This window comes from Mytilus edulis, chromosome 5 (genome assembly GCF_963676685.1).
Source record: "Mytilus edulis chromosome 5, xbMytEdul2.2, whole genome shotgun sequence".
NCBI classification, from domain to species: domain Eukaryota; kingdom Metazoa; phylum Mollusca; class Bivalvia; order Mytilida; family Mytilidae; genus Mytilus; species Mytilus edulis.
Window position 1 is genome coordinate 59,101,520 of NC_092348.1, and position 17,382 is coordinate 59,118,901.

Here is a 17,382-nt window from a genome sequence, read left to right on the forward strand (position 1 = left end):
CATACAAATTATATTTCATTGTAGTTTTGGGCATTCACATTTGTCTCATTATTCCTTTATGTAGTCTACCCTGTTTACATCTATAAAAATAATAATCAATTTCATAAAAGTGAACGTTCCTTTCCTAAACTAAAATATGCACCAATTCAAAGATTACAAACTGAAAAATGGAAAATAATCTTGTTTAGTAATCTCTTGTTGTTCTATTTTGTGTATACAATAATTTACATATTGGATCCCTTAAATATCGATCTCTTCTTATACATGTTTTTTGTAAGTCTTGTTGGCAATATTGACTAACGTTAGTTTTTTTTTAATGTAGGAATATCCAAATGCAAACGGATTTAAAGTCAAGCTTCCAGATATACAATATGTTAATTACAAATCAGACATGCAGATAACGAAAGAACAACCATCTGAGCTGACAAATGAACAACACAATAACAATAGTAAGTCAGTTGTTTTGTTTGTTACGTTTATCTAGATTGAATAACGCCAAACATGGCAAAAGTGCTGGTCAGTTTCAAATTGCGGCGGCCTTTCACATAAATATAAGCAACAGTAGTATACCGCTGTTCAAAAGTCATTAATCGATTAAGAGAAAACAAATCTGGGTAAAAAACGTATACCGAGGGATACAAAGCAACTATAAGAGGAAAACAACAAAACAACAAAACACTGAAGTGCAACAAAAACAAACGACAATGCAACATAAAAGAGTGGCGGAAAGATACCAAGGTGACATTTAAACTCATAAGTCGAAAATAAACTGACAACACCTTGGCTAAACAAGAAAATGTTATTCAGACAAACAATATTACACATTATCTTACCTCCTATACATTTCTAGGAATATGATTGGTTAAAAGCGTCCGCGTGGAGACCGTGTATATTTCATATAAGGTTAGTAGGGAGGCGGGGCTTTATATGGGGTGAGAGCAATGCTCAAATCCCCATATGGAATTTACTGACCCAGTGACCCCATATATACCTTATAAGGTCACTAGAACACTATGTAACTAATAATACACAACATAAAGCCAAAGCAAATCTGTGGAAAAAATACATCATATCTACAAACTATACTATTAGAGGTTTCTCGATTTGCAACCGTACCAACCGTAGTACGAAGTGGGAGCCGTCATTTAACTTTTGGAAATTATTGATGTATACACTTAATATCAACGAATATTTTAGGAATCATATGCAGAAGTATTTTGAGAATTTTTTGCTGTAATTTGGGACTAATTTCATATGGTTACTTCTTGTATTCATAAGAAACAATATTGTGTGCACTCGATTATGCTTTCAAGCAACCGTTGCAAGTAACCGTTCGTACGAAAGGTTTATACTTAAGAGTTATTTCCCCGTGAAACTACATAGACACAAAGAAACTGAATTACAAAACAAATTTAAAACCTATATAAATTTTGTTCGTAATAATTTTATATCATTATAAAATGTCCAAGTTTTGTATTTTTGTGGTACGTTTTTAGAAAACATGAACAAATACAATGTATTTTAACAAAATAAATTGACCCCAATAACAAAAGAATAATGAAAAAAAAAATTAAAACCAAATCAAGATGCAGTTCGTCTGTTTTTAGTCTGTAATGCCAGTAAAATCGTCGAAAATAAAGTATAAAAAAAGTATAATCGTCCAAAATAATGATAAAGAAAAATTTGTCATCATTTTGTTCTACATTAAAATAAAACAATCAAGATAGTATATTGTTCCATTCAATAATTAAAAGCTTTAAAGATGATATCTCAAACCAAATACACTAGTGGTTACAGGAAAGGGAGATCCCAAAAAACTAATGGTCAATAGTCATACGAAAAGACTGAAGAAGGATATCGCCTTGCTATATAGCATGGAATCCTGCTCGGATCTTTAATACAAGAAATCAGTTTTGGATTGCTGATTTCCCTTCATTGTTACAATTTGTACCTTCAGATGTTTGTGATAAAAACTCTATTTCTCTGAGACGTGCCGTAAAATCTGATTTGATATGGAGGACAAGTTTTTTTTTTTAATGTTGACATTGTGGTAAAAACAGATGTGAATTTGATAGGTATGCATGTGGAAAATCAGGTCAAATGTGTAATAGTCGATGCCATCCAAATTTAGTTTGTAAATAAAATGTTTAATATTAAAATATTATACAGAACATGAACATTTATCAAAACGATTGTACGCATAAAAATAGTTTTAATGATAATTTCATTTTATTTAATATTCTCAACCTAAAAACAATTGCTAAAACAATACGATAAAAAGAATAATCATTATGCCATTTAATATTTTCATACTGACTTCATCAACCCGACCGTGTGGGCTCGCTTGATATTATTAATACTGATACAGTCAGTATCAAAAAGGGCTCGCTTGATATTATTACTGATAAAGTCGGTATTAAAAACAAAACATCAATTATTCTATATATATTTTGCTTATCATTTAATTATATTGTGCTTATCATTTAATTATTTTGTGTATAACATTTCAATATTTTTGTGTCTTTCATATTAATAAATTATGCCTAACGTTTTACAATATTAAGGTTATTATTATGATATATGAAGGTTAACTTCTAAGATATTTCAATATGTTATATATTTTAGTATCATTTCAGTTATTCTGTATAATCCCTGACGTTTTTTTCTAGTGATTATACATAATCCCTGAAAGTTTTAGTGATTATATATAAACTCTAAACTAACCAGTGATTATATATAAACCCTAAACTAACCAGTGATTATACATAATCCCTGAAAATTTTAGGGATTCTACATAATCCCTGATTATACAAATTCACTGTAACATATATATATATATATATATATACAACTCGTCTAAACATCAACCCAACAATGTTAGATCTGTAAATTTGCTTTCGCAAATTTTTGGTTCTTCCCTCGCCGGGATTCGAACCCATGCTACTGTGATATCGTGACACCAAATCGCCTGCACTGCAGCCGTCCCGCTAGACCACACGACCACCTGGGCTCTCAAAAAAGAGCTTTCGCTGGCCGTGTGTTACCTTTCCTCGTCAGTTTTAATCTAGCGGCGTACTACTGTACATGATATATAAGGCATGAAGATGTTATTGTTACAGATCAGCTAAATTATCTATAGTAAAGGATCCTACAAATTAATGTAATATACAGTCACAGAAAATAATTATCTTTATAAGTACGTCTGAGTCAGTGACAACTCTACAACAGATGTATCCATCGGATCGCCATCAATGATGGTGATACATGGCTGTGTACATAATGTATATACAACTCGTCTAAACATCAACCCAACAATGTTAGATCTGTAAATTTGATTCGCAAATTTTTTGTTCTTCCCTAGCCGGGATTCGAACCCATGCTACTGTGATATCGTGACACCAAATCGCCTGCACTGCAGCCGTCCCACTAGACCACACGACCACCTGGGCTCTCAAAAAAAGAGCTTTCGCTCATATCGTAATCATGGACTAGTACATATCAATCTGAACAAATTACCTAGAAACATTTACCAACCGATGTAAATTATCCTTAATTTTGAGCCATAAATCAGTTGTAAATGGTGCAACAGACATTATATAGCAACATAGTATTTTCCGTAGTTCATTACGAAGAGTTAAAAAGACATATTCATATTGTATTAGTGCAAATATAGCGTCAAATTATTGCCGTTATCAGTGACCAAAATACGCTGTGTTGTAAGACGTTTTTTTCTAGCATTGATGTACAACAAAAGGATTAATGGATGGATATTGGTTAACATTTTCCCTCATAGATTATATATACTACTCGGAGGCACGTGCAATACACAGATTTACTCGCGACAATATTTACAATATTAATGTTAAATAACAATGACAAAATAAAAATAAACGAACAAGATGAAATAATATCGTGAAGATAAATATTTCGACTCAAGAAATTGTTTTCGTTAGTGTCATAAGACTTATATTCATTTTTTAAGTTATATAGTTTTTAATGATTGCATCCACCGAAAAGTTCAGTGACAAAATATAAGGAAAAAGATAGATCGATATTTTTACAATGTGTGTTGCTTTTTATAAAAATGTTGCTCCAGTGATCGAAAAGATAGCTTAATTAATAAAAATTGATTTTAATGCGAAGTCAACATAATTCTGAACACAGTTTTGCCATTATAATTTATAACGTATACTAGTTATACAAACACCAGTAAGATACATTAGCGGATCCAGGGGGGTCCGGGGCTGGAACCCCCCTTTTTTGCCGATCAATGCATTTGAATTGGGACATATAGTTGGAACCTTTTTTATCTGAGTTGGGAACCCCCCTTTTTAAAATGACTGGATCCGCCCCTGAGATATTATTAATGAATAATTTCTAATTATTCCAATTTATATTTAAGTATTAGAAAACATTTTCAATTCTAATCTTTTTTCTAAATATTCAAAAAACAAAAACATAGCCAAACAGAAATGGAAATCTATATTTAGAATAGGAAGGTCGAGGCAACTCAGTTCCAGTAAGGACGGTTTGATTCATTCTCTTCTACACAAAATAAATGGTATCGCATAAAATCACGATCAAGGTTTTCTAGAAGCAGTGAAATCGTAATAAAATAAAAGATTAAGGTTTTTATCGCTGATATGCAATTCGATTTCTTTATTTTTATCATGATGAATACAATAATCTCATGCATTAAATGATACCTCCAAAACAGCACCAACGGTTGTGTTACGTACCAACCGTACCTGATACGTAGCAAATCGAGAAACCTCTATTAAACGAGAAGACCTCATTTTGTGTGTCGCTTCTCTTCCTTCCACAATAAACCAATCATCATGCCTCTGTGTCCTATAGGTAACATGCATAGTCGCATTTGTCATCTATTCTTATGATTATTCAGATTGCGTTTTTTTTGGAGAAAAACGACAAAAAAGGTGTCCGGATATGATTTCGTCATCAGACTGACTTTTAGTCATAGATATAATTTCCGGTTTGAAACATGCATAAATACAACCAATCGTATGATAGATAACAAAAATGAAAAATAAATAAGCCAATCAGAGCGTTCTCCATATAATGGTGTTTAGATCGCAAGAACCACAATTATTATACCTCCTTATAGAGGACAATTATTTTTCGCTTTTATCTACATGTAAACCACGATTATACTACTTTTAATATATAGATACTCTCTGTATTCTGTCTACTGTTTTCTTTGAAATGTTTACTATTTAAGGGGTCATACCAGTTGCATATATATTAAAATAAGTAAAACATGTGACACAAGTACAACCAATCGTATGATAGATAACAAAAATGAAAAATAAATAAGCCATTTAGAGCGTTCTCCATAATATCATGGTGTTTAGATCGCAAGAATCGCAACTATTCTACCTCCTTAGAGAGGACAATTATTTTTCGCGTTTCATATATAGTATCATGGTGTTTGAATCGCAAGAACCACAACTATTATACCTCATTAGAGAGGATAATTATTTTTCGCGTTTATATACATGTAAACTACGATTATACCACTTTAATATATAGAGACTCTCTGTATTCTGTCAGGGACTTTCTATGTTAGTATAGAAAGTCCCTGATTCTGTCTACTGTTTCTTTGAAATGTTTAATATTTAAGGGGTCATGCATATATATATTAAAATAAGTAAAACATGCTCAACTTCATCTAAAGTTTAAAAAAACTTTAACCTGAAGCGGGACAGACGGACGGACGGACGACCGAACGCATGGATGCACAGACTAGAAAACATAATGCCCATAAATGGGGCAAAACAAAATATTGTTAAAAGGGAAAACGGTAATTTGGCAAAAATGAAAGTAAGGTAGAGATTAGAGGGAGGCAGGACCTTTTTCGGGGCGTCTGGATCGGGTGTTTTTAATCTCGGGATTTGGGGATTGATCCTTACGGGATCAGGGAATATATTTTTCGATTTCGGGATATGAATTTCTTTAAATTCTGCATCATGGGCTCGGAATTTCATGGTTATAAGCCCGGAATTTGGGGATCAGGACCCATTCGACCACCCTTCAAATTAGCCTTAGTCGGTCTTAGTCATTTATACCTGATTCATATCCTACCAATGGCATGTTAATAAAGTCATTTATACCTGATTCATATCCTACCAATGGCATGTTAATAAAGTCATTTATACCTGATTCATATCCTACCAATGGCATGTTAATAAGGCTCTTAAAAGAAAAAGCACTGATGGGTTGTCCTAGACGCATATTTTGTTAGACTCATAATGGTCTGTATACAAGCAGTTACATTTATTACATGTTTGAAACGGTGCAAATTTTTAATTTCATTTAACGAAGCATTGTAGCAAAGGAGAAGAATAATTGTGGTCTGAGGCCAGAAACACGAAAATGAATTGAATTTAACAGAAAGGAAACAAATATCGGCCTTTGGAAAAAGGGAGAGGGCTTTTGGTACCTTTTATGAAATTCTTCATACATAATATCTTTTACAAAAAAATCATCCTACAACAGTTCACAAGCTGTATGCCCGCGATTTCGCGGGTGTGTTCTAGTATTCTTGATAAATCTGAGGTTTCCACGAGCCCAAATTGCCATATACAGATACACTATATTTGTATTGACAATTGATCAATTTCAATTATTTCATATAACGTTCAAAACTTTTCATTTTGCAGACATCAGTTGCCAAGACAACCAGTTTAATGTTTTAAGCAACAATTATGTGAAGACAAAGGATTTGTCGGAGAAAACAAACAAGTGCTTTGTTAAAATTAAAGAAGGTAAATAAATTATAAGAATTTAAAAAATGTTTATTGACATTTCATACAATTTCAATGTTTTCAAAGAATTATAAGACGATACAGCCATATCAAGTTCATATAAAAATGCGATTAGCTAGGTTATTTTTTTTTTTTTTTTTTTTTTTTTTTTAAATATCTCTCTTGTTACATGATGCTCCTTTAAAAAAAAAGGTAATATGAATACAATGAGATGTTACTCAATACGTCAATTAGACTGCAATCCAGATTCCCAACAAGACCAGGGGCGGATCCACCCATTTACTAAAGGCAGGTTCCTTACCAAGACTAAGGGAATATCAACTACATGTATGTGTCCACATTGAAAAACATTGTTCGTAAACAGGATGGTTCTAAACCCCTCCAATGGTTCGCCACTGAACGGTTATAGTCCACGGTTCCATAAGACATGTAGTGTCTATATGATATGTCATGTATCAGAGGAATAGGGCAAACTATTTCATACGTATTTGACATTTTTTTATTTAAATTAAAACTTATGTGCGGTAACGCCAACAAAACAGCAACCAAACGACATAAATAAAAAAAAAAAGGAATCATGTTAATATCCTATGTGTATTGTTTTTAAGTACATTATTGAAATAAATTATACCTAATACTTATATAGAATGTAATCAAAGTCCAGAGGATAGTGGTTGGCGTTTTGTTGTTTATAATATTAGATTTCTTTTTTCTCAGTTTTGTGAATGCAGAAAAAAATACTTCGACTTTTTTTTTAATTTTCAGGAATGATCGTTAAATTGAAGGTCACTACAGACGAGTCAGAAGTTGCCTTTGGATGGTATAAGACAAACCCGTGGACTCAAAAGAAATGTGGATTTTTTTCGCAAATCTACGGAAAACATAGAGTAAACATAACCACAGTGGTAAATGGTCATATTTTAGAAATAATTACAACTACAAGTGTACTTTGATCATGGTTCATTATTGAGTTGTTGGAGTACATGTGTGCCGGTATGTGTGATTGAGAGAATACGTGTAGGTGGAAACGAAGGGACTGTAGTTTGTGTGAGAGAATGTGTGTGTAAGTTTGAGCGAGTAAGTCGTATGAAAGAGTGTTGGTGTGTGTGGGTGTGTGGGTGTGATTAGAGAAAACAAGGGAGTGGAGGTGATTGTGCTGTATGTCATTGTAAAATATATTTGAGTTTAAAGAAGTTTTTTTTTTATTAAATAATTATTTTTATGAATTGTCTTTATTCATTATTCAACACGGTATTTCTATTTGTACCAAGTTTTCTTCATTAGTGCTAAACTAATCTGCGTGTTCCTAAAAGTGTAATATCACATTCAGGTTTCTTGTCACTTGCTTTACTAATAATAAGTAACAGTATTTGTCTCAGACAGAACAAGACTATGAAGCATTCTTGGAATCCTTGCATGAAGTAAAATTTATACATTGTCGATGCAATTTCTGGATAAAATTATCTGATGACTTGCAAGCTCTAAGACCATGGTTCAACACTGAGGTTGTGAGTTCGATCCCCGCTCGATCGTGCGGTTGAACTCGACTCCAATATCAATTGACTAGGATTGTCAGTTTTCCTATCAAAGGTCGGTGGTTTTCTCTGGGCACAAAATAGCCCGAAAGCGGTGTTTAAAAGTAGCGTTAAAACACCAAAATTCAAATCAAATCTAAAACCATCAAACAACAGCAGATGTATTCAATAAGTAACCGGGTTTGCACTAACATGAACAACGTTAATATGACGTGTACCACATGTGGAGCAGGCATGATCTGCTTACCCTTCTGGAGCACATAAGATCACCCCAAGTGTTTGGGGTTTGTGCGTGTTACTCAGTCTTTGTTTTTTTATGTTGTGTTTTTTGTACTATTGTTTATCTGTTTTTGTGTTGGTCTTTTTCTTCTTTTTTTTTGTCATCGCGTTGTCAGTTTATTTTCGTCTTATGAGTTCAAATGTCCATCTTTCGTCTTCTGTGTTGAATGTCCATCTGGTAGTATCTTTCGATTGTCTTTTACACTCTGTAAATAATAATAATATTCGATCATATCTTTATAAATAAGGAATTTGTTGTTGATTCCAGGTCTGTGGTCGTCTCTGATTATTATTTAAGCTAGTCTAGACAAGAAAGGAATTGGTTTAACAGAGATTTATTTACCGTATAGACATAGGTCTTTGCATACCATGTTTATTCAAGCAGGGAGAGCTACAATGTACATGTACATATCAAAACCAAACTACAGAGAGGTTTGAATTTGCGAGTCAACATACCCAAGTATGACTCGTTTCTTGAAGATTATAATATTGCTCTGTGATATAATGTTTACGTTAGTTAAGGTTGATCTAATTTGTATGCCCCACCTACGATAGTAGAGGGGCATAATGTTTTCTGGTCTGTGCCTCCGTCCGTTCGTTCCGCTTCAGGTTAAAGTTTTTGGTCAAGGTAGTTTTTGATGAAGTTGAAGTCCAATCAACTTGAAACTTAGTACACATGTTCCCATGATATGATCTTTCTAATTTTGATGTCAAATTAAAGTTTTGACCCCAATTTCATGGTCCATTGAACATAGAAAATGATAGTGCGAAATTCAGGTTAAAGTTTTGGTTAAAGTTTTTGGTCAATTAAGGTAGTTTTTGATAAAGTTGAAGTCACATCAACTTGAAACTTAGTACACATGTTTCCTAAGATATGATCTTTTTAATTTTAATTCCAAATTAAAGTTTTGACCCCAATTTCACGGTCCACTGAAAAATGATAGTGCGAGTGGGACATCCATGTACTATGGACACATTCTTGTTTATTGTATTACGCTCCTTGGACTGATATTCACATTTTATGGTCTACGGTTATTTTCAAACAAGATTTGTTCAAAAGGAATTTTAATTTCCTTCATGGGGATGCACCATCTTAAGGAATTGGTTTTATATTTCACAGTGATATATATGCGCTTCTTCAGAGTGATGTCTCGAATTCTAAAGAACTTTATATCTTCATTAATAAAAAACAATTTTAGCACATAGATATAATCTAAATACGTATATAAAATATTTTTCTTAAGTTTATTCCAAATATTCCACCAACAGGAATTTGAAAATAAGTGTGTTTATGATAAATTAAATACTATGTATAATATAAAGCTAACATGTTTAGGAGTTGACCTTCAAATCTTTCTTTTTTGTTCCAATTGACTTCCTGTAACAGTTTATTTAAACATTTTATAAATTGACAAACAATTATATGTCTTCATGAGAAGGAATACCAATTGTTTTTGTTTGTTCAATCACCGTGTATTGTTCTCTTTAGGAGGGATACACACCCAATGTTTCTGTGTGTGTGTGTGTGTGTGTGGTGGCGGTGGGTTGAAAAAACACATACATTTGTTACGACAAATGTGCAAGTTAATAAGATAACAAGCATTAGCCTTTCAAAAAGGGCTAGTCGACTCTTAGCTGATGAAAATGGAAAGTGCTCTCGCTTTGTAGATTTATTCATTTACTAGAATAGCCACGTGCATCAATCAACAAATTTTACCACACACCTGAGGTCACACGTTATGAAGTAGTAACTCCAGAAGATTCGACTATTTATAGATAAAAGTTACCTGTGTACCAAAATCATGCATATGCATGATTAATGACCAGACAAAATCTAATTGCTAAAATAGAGAGGACAAATCCGATACTCCCGATACTCTACGGGATTGAAGGACATTTACTAGGTTTGGATTGTCCTAACCAATCAATAAACTTTGATTTTTTCACATCTCGTAATATCTTCCAATCATGTAGCAAGAAAAATTCACGCACTGACTGTCCATCGTTCAATTCTTAATATCGACTCCTAGGAGTCGATAATAATGATGATTGATGTACCTTTTCTAAAATCTAAAGCACTTCTAATCACTTCTCAAAGCATGAAGCGTAGATTTCATTTGAAATTGTGTCACCTTTAATTATAGTAGAACTATAGATACAGACCACAATCGAAAAAACAAGAACTTAAGATTAAACGTTTAAGATTAAATCATTAATTGCATATTTTAATTAAGCGGACGTGTATTTCTAAATTTTAACGAACTTCCAAAAGCATAGCTTGCATATTCAAATTTAAACGGACGCTCAAAATCATATACTGCATATTTGAATTTAAACCGACACCAAAATCTTATACTGCATATCTAAATAAAACGGACAATCAAGATCATAATTTTATTCTGCACACTTGAATATAAACAGACGCTCAAAATAAGATACATACTGCATATTTGAATTAGAATGAACGATTGCATAATTCAATTTATTATTTTTTTACAACTAAATTTATAACTGCTGACTTATTTTTCATGAACCAGACTCCTAATCCAATTGTTAAACCCAGAGCAGCCACATATGGCACTGTTGCTTTAATTCTATTCCATATGAACATTGAGACCAATTTCTTAACTTCAGTCCTTAATAACTGGACGGACTGTCTATGACCAATTCTCTGAAAGTAATCGTATAATAATGGCCTCTTTGTTTCACAGAAATATCTGCCTTCAAGTCCCAACTTCACCATTCTGTCCATGAACACAACAAGTAAAATGTCGGCTGCGTTAAAATCTGGACCTGTCAACCAAAACTCGTCTCCCTGTACAGTATCTGTTGAAATGTATAAATAATTAAAAAAAAAGAGGTGGATCATTCATGCATATCTTGAATAAAGGCAAAAATTATGAGACCATTTTTTTTTAATTTATGACACTTTATATATGAATATCATGCACACTATAGTCGCCGTCAGCTGAAATTCGTAGCGGTTATCGGTAAAAATAATCTAAACTATCAATCGCGTTCACTCGAGATATAGTTTTTCACATTCCATTCATAAATCGCAAAAAACAGTCTGATATATATATACAATGGTTAAATGTTTCCACCATCACGAATACTTTCTTGTGTTTTTTTTTTTTTTTTATTTTTTTTTTTTTGTGTTTTCTTTTTAAAGAATGATAATTATACCTCCTTTACTAATTAAAAAAATATTTCAGGTATAGTCTGTCGTCAGCTTAGATCGCAAATGATTGCAAACTTTCAGTTCACTTTTGTACTAAAAATAGCAAAGATGGATGGATGGATGGCTGTTTAACGTCCAGTGCCAAATTAATATGCATATTCAGGACGAAATCATGTTAATGTAATAGAATATGAACCCTGTTTTATGCTGGACCGACACACTGAGTCGAATGTTTTGCATGCTGGTTCAGAAGGTAGCGGTCCACAGGAAGACATGTCAACTAACCCGGACACATTATACCGAGCCGATCAGTCTTTGCTCTTACTCCTATTGTTATAAACCTCTATTTGGTATTTCTGGTTACTAGAAATGTAAGACACAATTTAGCCTGTTTATGCTTTATAACGAGAAGCGTGACTTCAATCTTATAGTCCCCCCTCCCCAAGACAACAAAAGATTTGAGGACCACGACACTATATAGCAAAATAGCACAGAGGTAGGGCCAATAAATAATTTATACTTACAAGACCAAACCATGGCCATGGGCAAAAGAAACAAAAATGGTTTTAGTAAGAATTATAGTTAGTAATAATTATTTTTTAGAGATAGTTACTTTAAACTTGTAAAAATACTTGCAGACTCGGGGTCTGATCCAAAGAGGATTCCAACCCAGGACAAAGGGAGGTTCCGAACCATATCCATTCAAAAAACATTGATCGTCACTAAAAAAGGAACGGTCCCAACTCCCGGAACCTCCTCCCATCCCCTGGATCCGCTACTGTATTTTATCCTCTTTAGAAATCATTTGAAGGAAATAAAAATTAAGTAACATGTTCAGAAATATGGCATATTGTTTTACTTTTATCCTGGGTTGGAATCCTCTTTGGGTGGATCTGACCCCGAATCTGCAAGTTTTTTTTTTGAGTTGTGAGTAACTATCTCTAAAAATTAAATATAACTATATTCTAAACTATTAAAAACCAAAGTTCTCTTTTGAAATTACGGCCATGGTTTCTCTTATAGGTATACATTAATTTATTGGCCCTACCTCTTTGCTTTTTTGCTATATAGGAGTCAGGGGCGGATCCAGCAATTTTAAAAAGGAGGTTCCAACTATATGTCCCCATTCAAATGCATTGATCGTCCAAAAAGGGGGTTCCAACCCCCGGAACCATCCCCCTGGATCCGCCACTGGGAGTAAGAGACTGGTCGTCTCAGAGTCACCGAACGCATAAAACCTATCAAACTGTAAACTTTAGTAAACATTTCATTGCCTTTAGAAATGGTCCTGCCGTGAAATATATTTCGGGGGAAAGTCCTACCTCTTGTGATGCAGAACTTTTTTTTTGCGCGTGTGTGCTTTTTCATTTGAATTGCTAAATTCTTTCTGTTTTATCTAATGGTAGTAACACTAAACAAAAAAATAGGACTATATCAATCAAGAACGGATACCCGCCCCTTAGTATATTGAAGTGATAAATTCGATCATGTTAAACCAGGATTATATTATAAGTAGTTTATGCACAGCCTCCAGTAGTGTTCTATAACTGTGTTAAATGTTATCAATATCTATGAAGCCGTTTAGGAGGATAAGCGCTGTTAAGGTATATGGACAGACAGACAGACAGATGGGCGAACGGACGGAACGAATGGGTTGTTCTTAGGTATAAATTTTCTCATTTTACTTACTTTTACTTTTCCTCAAACATTCCTCTAAATGATCGCACTTCTGTTCGATTTCTTCTAAACATTGCACTACCAATTCTTTGTTAGCAGCGTCTGCAAAGAATTGTCTCGACTTTTCTGCTTTTGCGATATAAGAATCTCTTAAATCTGGATATTTCAGAGCTGCCTCTTCCAAACTGTTCACATTTTTCTCGGAGGAACCTAAAAGGGATTTTCATTATTTTCCATTAATAACGTTTATTTTTAATATTTCGGACAAAACAAGATTAGTATACCCAAAGTAACTTAGACTTTATTAAGTTATGACTAAATATCTGGATTGATAGTTAAGCATTATAGATGTAAACAGGTCCGAAAAACTTACAAGATAACCACCTTTTAGTTCCCGCTTGGGAACCAAATGTTCAGTTATGTGACTGAGTATACATTTACATTGGAATCGTGCGCATCGTGGCTTGTATAAGATCGAGATTGGAGATTAATTCAATTTTCTCATTGTGAACTTTCAAGTTTGGAATAGCAACATTCCAGAATGTCATTTAGTCTATAGAGTTGTCCCGTTGGCAATCATACCACATCTTCTTTATTTTATTTGTATCTCTTTAGTTTATACAATATTAAGGCTTGCATTTGCTATAAAAGAAGGTTCGAACTAACAAGGATTCTATTGATCCAAAGTTTCTAAACAGTAAAGACGAAGTCGTCTCTTCAAAATCTCATTTATTTATTTATTTTGGCCGTGAAGAAATGTCTTCTGAAAAGACGACCACGGATATGTTTCTTTTGTCGTAACCACAATAAACTTCAAAAGTCGTAAGTACTGGGTTGATCAACCAGTTTCGAATGAATAGTGCTTGTGCACTAGTAAGAATTTTACAGTAAAGTTTTGACTGCTTCTTCTTCAGTCGCCATTTCATACTTTTGACTTAACATTTGCTATTCAAAACAATGATTAAATGATATTAATAAATTCAAATTCAAATATATTTTATTGCTAATCAAAGCGCCAACAAGGAGCAGAACAAGCAACATTAATTACATATAAATGATTACAAGTGATTCAATATGATTAAGACACAATGTTATAAAAAAATAAAATAGAAACGGAAAACATCATACCTTTCAAATGTTTCAAGTAACTTTTGGGCACTTTAACACCGGAAGTTGACAAGTCAGGATTAAAAAACAACCCAAATGTGGTAATCTCTATTCTAATTCCACCAATAAACTGACGCAACCTTTGTACTTCTTTTCCCACTGGTGTGTTGAGATCAGGTACCAATATTGGCCCTGGAAAAAAACATGCAGAAATAAAATCAATAGTATATGGTTTGTTTTAAAAACAAAATAGAATTACCTCACAGATGTTCGCTACTCTTATTTTTGACCTTTTGTCTGGCACGTGCAAGACTAACGGACATTTCAAAGCAAGGTACCTCGTGTGACCTTTCTATTGTGGTCCCAGTCATGTTATCATCGTCTGGGGACAAGTATAGGTAACAAAGACAACTCCCCTAAGCGAACACTTAGTCTACGCAAACAGAAGTCACACGAGAACAATATATTTATACAACACTCTCATAAACTGTGTGGTTTGTTGATCGTTGATAACTTTACGTCCAGTGCCAAATATTTCATTCATGTTTAGAACGAGAACAAATTAACAATACATCCAATAGATTTGTCCTGCAATAGGGGTTGACCGGTTTCAATGGTGGGTAATTTGGACTGCCACTCGAAAATGAGGAAAAATTGGATAGGGGCTGAAGTTTAACCTTGCAACAAGCCACCAACAGACCCCGTAAAGAGCTGTTGCAAGTATTTTCAGCGTGCACAGAGTGAAGTACTCTCTCAGCCCTAGGCATCCGATTTATTATCTCAAACTTGGGCCGGACGTTGCTGCGAGTTTATGCATCCTACACAACAAAACAGAGGCCCCTCATTAGCAAGGGTTTTATTGCCGGTCGGATGAAGACCAAGAGAAAAAAATCTGTATTCCCCAGTCACATGCGCGATGTTGCGTATTAAAATATATGCTAGTGTTGTACATGAACATCCGGAAAAGTCTGTACGAAGTACATGCATGTATCTTTTTTATATCTTTTTTAATCTTACTTTGACTTTGTTATTCTGTATATTTTTTGTGTGTTAAGTTTTCTTGTACGCTTGCTGAATTTACTTACCCGATTTAATTTCTTCGTCTATGTAGTCGATGATTTTCTCCGACTCCACTATAACTTCCTCTCCATCTTTTAACAATGGAACTTGTCCTAATGGGTTCATTTTCATATATTCCGGAGTTTTTTGTTCTCCGGTATGGATATTTATAAATTTTCGGTTGAATTGACATCCTTTCTCAAATAAAGCCAACAATGCCTGCAATAGGGAAGATACATCATGGCAGAAGAAGATAACAGGGAAAACTTCAAGGAATTTTAATTCATAATCGTCCATATTTTATTAATTACCTGGCGATAATCTATTTGCCAATTAGATACCCATTCTGTAAGTTGTACCTTTAAGGAGGGACATACATTTTCATTGTCGAGCCTGCAAGAAGAGCAAATTTATCCATGCGTAATTATGGTATACCTTTTAGTTTTTCATTTCATTCAAAGTTTTGTAATTGATAACAACTACTTATATCTTTCACGAAAAAAAAAAATGTCGGTTTGTTACTTTCGAATTATCATGCTTTTTGTGGAAAGAAGTCAATTTTGTCCGATAAAGAACAAAAAAAAAAAAGTTTTTAAAACCAGAATCAAATCGAAAATTGGCAAATAGTAAATCCCCCCTGTACAGTTTTTGGGGTGAGATATTTCTTTTGTTGAAAATAACAGAAAACATATAACTGTGCCCTGATGATGCCACTATTTATTGTCTTTTTTCCGTGTTCACCAAAACTTCTTTTTCGCACGACCTATCTTGCTTAAGTTCAGTAATTTAGAAGTTTTGTTTGCTAAGTATCTGGCAATCAAGTTCGACAACCATAAGTAATTGGAAAAACGAACATTTGGAATATTTTCTTATTTTCGTAAAGTTCTGTCTCATTTGCCAACCCCGTTTTAAGTTGATTGATTTTTTTTTGTCCAGTAGGAAATATTTCATGCATATTCAAGACTAGGTCAAATTAATAATATATAAAGTAGGATGTTGCATTGCAATGTTGTTTGACCGAAATAAATGAGTTAGAAAATCGACTGCCTGTGAAAAAAACCCATAAAGGGACAGTGGACTCGGGAAAGTTCGCCTAGGGACCCTCAATTAGCTGTTGAAAAATGAAGGGAGTTCAATATTTCCTTTTATGAGATAATCTTTGACCGGTCATTCCGACGGAACTAAATAGTTTCAGTTCTCGGGTGGCACATTAGTAAAAAACAGGAAATAAAAAAAATAACAAACATAACAAACATGACCCAGAGGTCATATATCATTTTATATGAATACTGTCCGGAGCTTGGATGCGTTCTTATGCATTTACACTGCAAACCGGACGTAAGTATGTCTAACAACTTATCAAATTTCCTCTAGCTGCGTTATTTACCTTTTGGGAATAGTAAGATCCATGGAAGTAGTATAACGTAAATCGGTTATCAGACATCTTGAAATTATTTATACACATGACGTGGGCGATGAAATTTTGCTTTATCTTTTTTTCATAGGTAACATCGTTATCAACAGCTTGAATATTAAAGGGCGAAAAAACCTCTTCGTAATAATCTATTACAGTAAGTTATGAAAAGAAATGAAAGTAGATTAAATTCATTTTAAAAGACCCTTAACTTAATTGACAAAATCCTTGATTTAATGTTTAAAATGTTATAAGGTTTGCTGCTCAGGGGCGTATCCAGCCATTTTTTCTTGTGTTATATTTGTTATTCTCATCGGATTTTGTCTAATGCTAAGTCCGTTTCTG

The 17,382-nt window shown here is 33.6% G+C and overlaps 1 protein-coding gene and 1 long non-coding RNA gene across 3 annotated transcripts; one reads left to right on the plus strand and one right to left on the minus strand.

The window, feature by feature from the left end:
- Nucleotides 1-339: 339 nt before the first annotated feature.
- LOC139522459 (uncharacterized) lies at nucleotides 340-8,011 on the plus strand. The gene is made up of 3 exons (XR_011664436.1): nucleotides 340-449; nucleotides 6,681-6,785; nucleotides 7,551-8,011. It is a non-coding gene; the product is annotated as an uncharacterized lncRNA (long non-coding RNA).
- Nucleotides 8,012-11,066: 3,055 nt separating this feature from the next.
- LOC139524070 (ganglioside-induced differentiation-associated protein 1-like) lies at nucleotides 11,067-17,092 on the minus strand. Of its 2 annotated transcripts, XM_071318628.1 has the most exons (6): nucleotides 17,011-17,072; nucleotides 15,935-16,016; nucleotides 15,650-15,842; nucleotides 14,586-14,756; nucleotides 13,470-13,667; nucleotides 11,067-11,425 (listed from the first exon to the last, which is right to left on the minus strand). In XM_071318628.1, exons 1-6 carry the CDS (start codon nucleotides 17,031-17,033, stop codon nucleotides 11,085-11,087), a joined length of 1,008 nt encoding a protein of 335 aa, XP_071174729.1. In that variant the 5' UTR covers nucleotides 17,034-17,072; the 3' UTR covers nucleotides 11,067-11,084. The 2 variants fall into 2 exon arrangements, with proteins under 2 accessions (XP_071174729.1, XP_071174731.1); XM_071318630.1 differs by lacking the exon at nucleotides 15,935-16,016 and having other exon boundaries at nucleotides 17,011-17,092.
- Nucleotides 17,093-17,382: the final 290 nt, after the last annotated feature.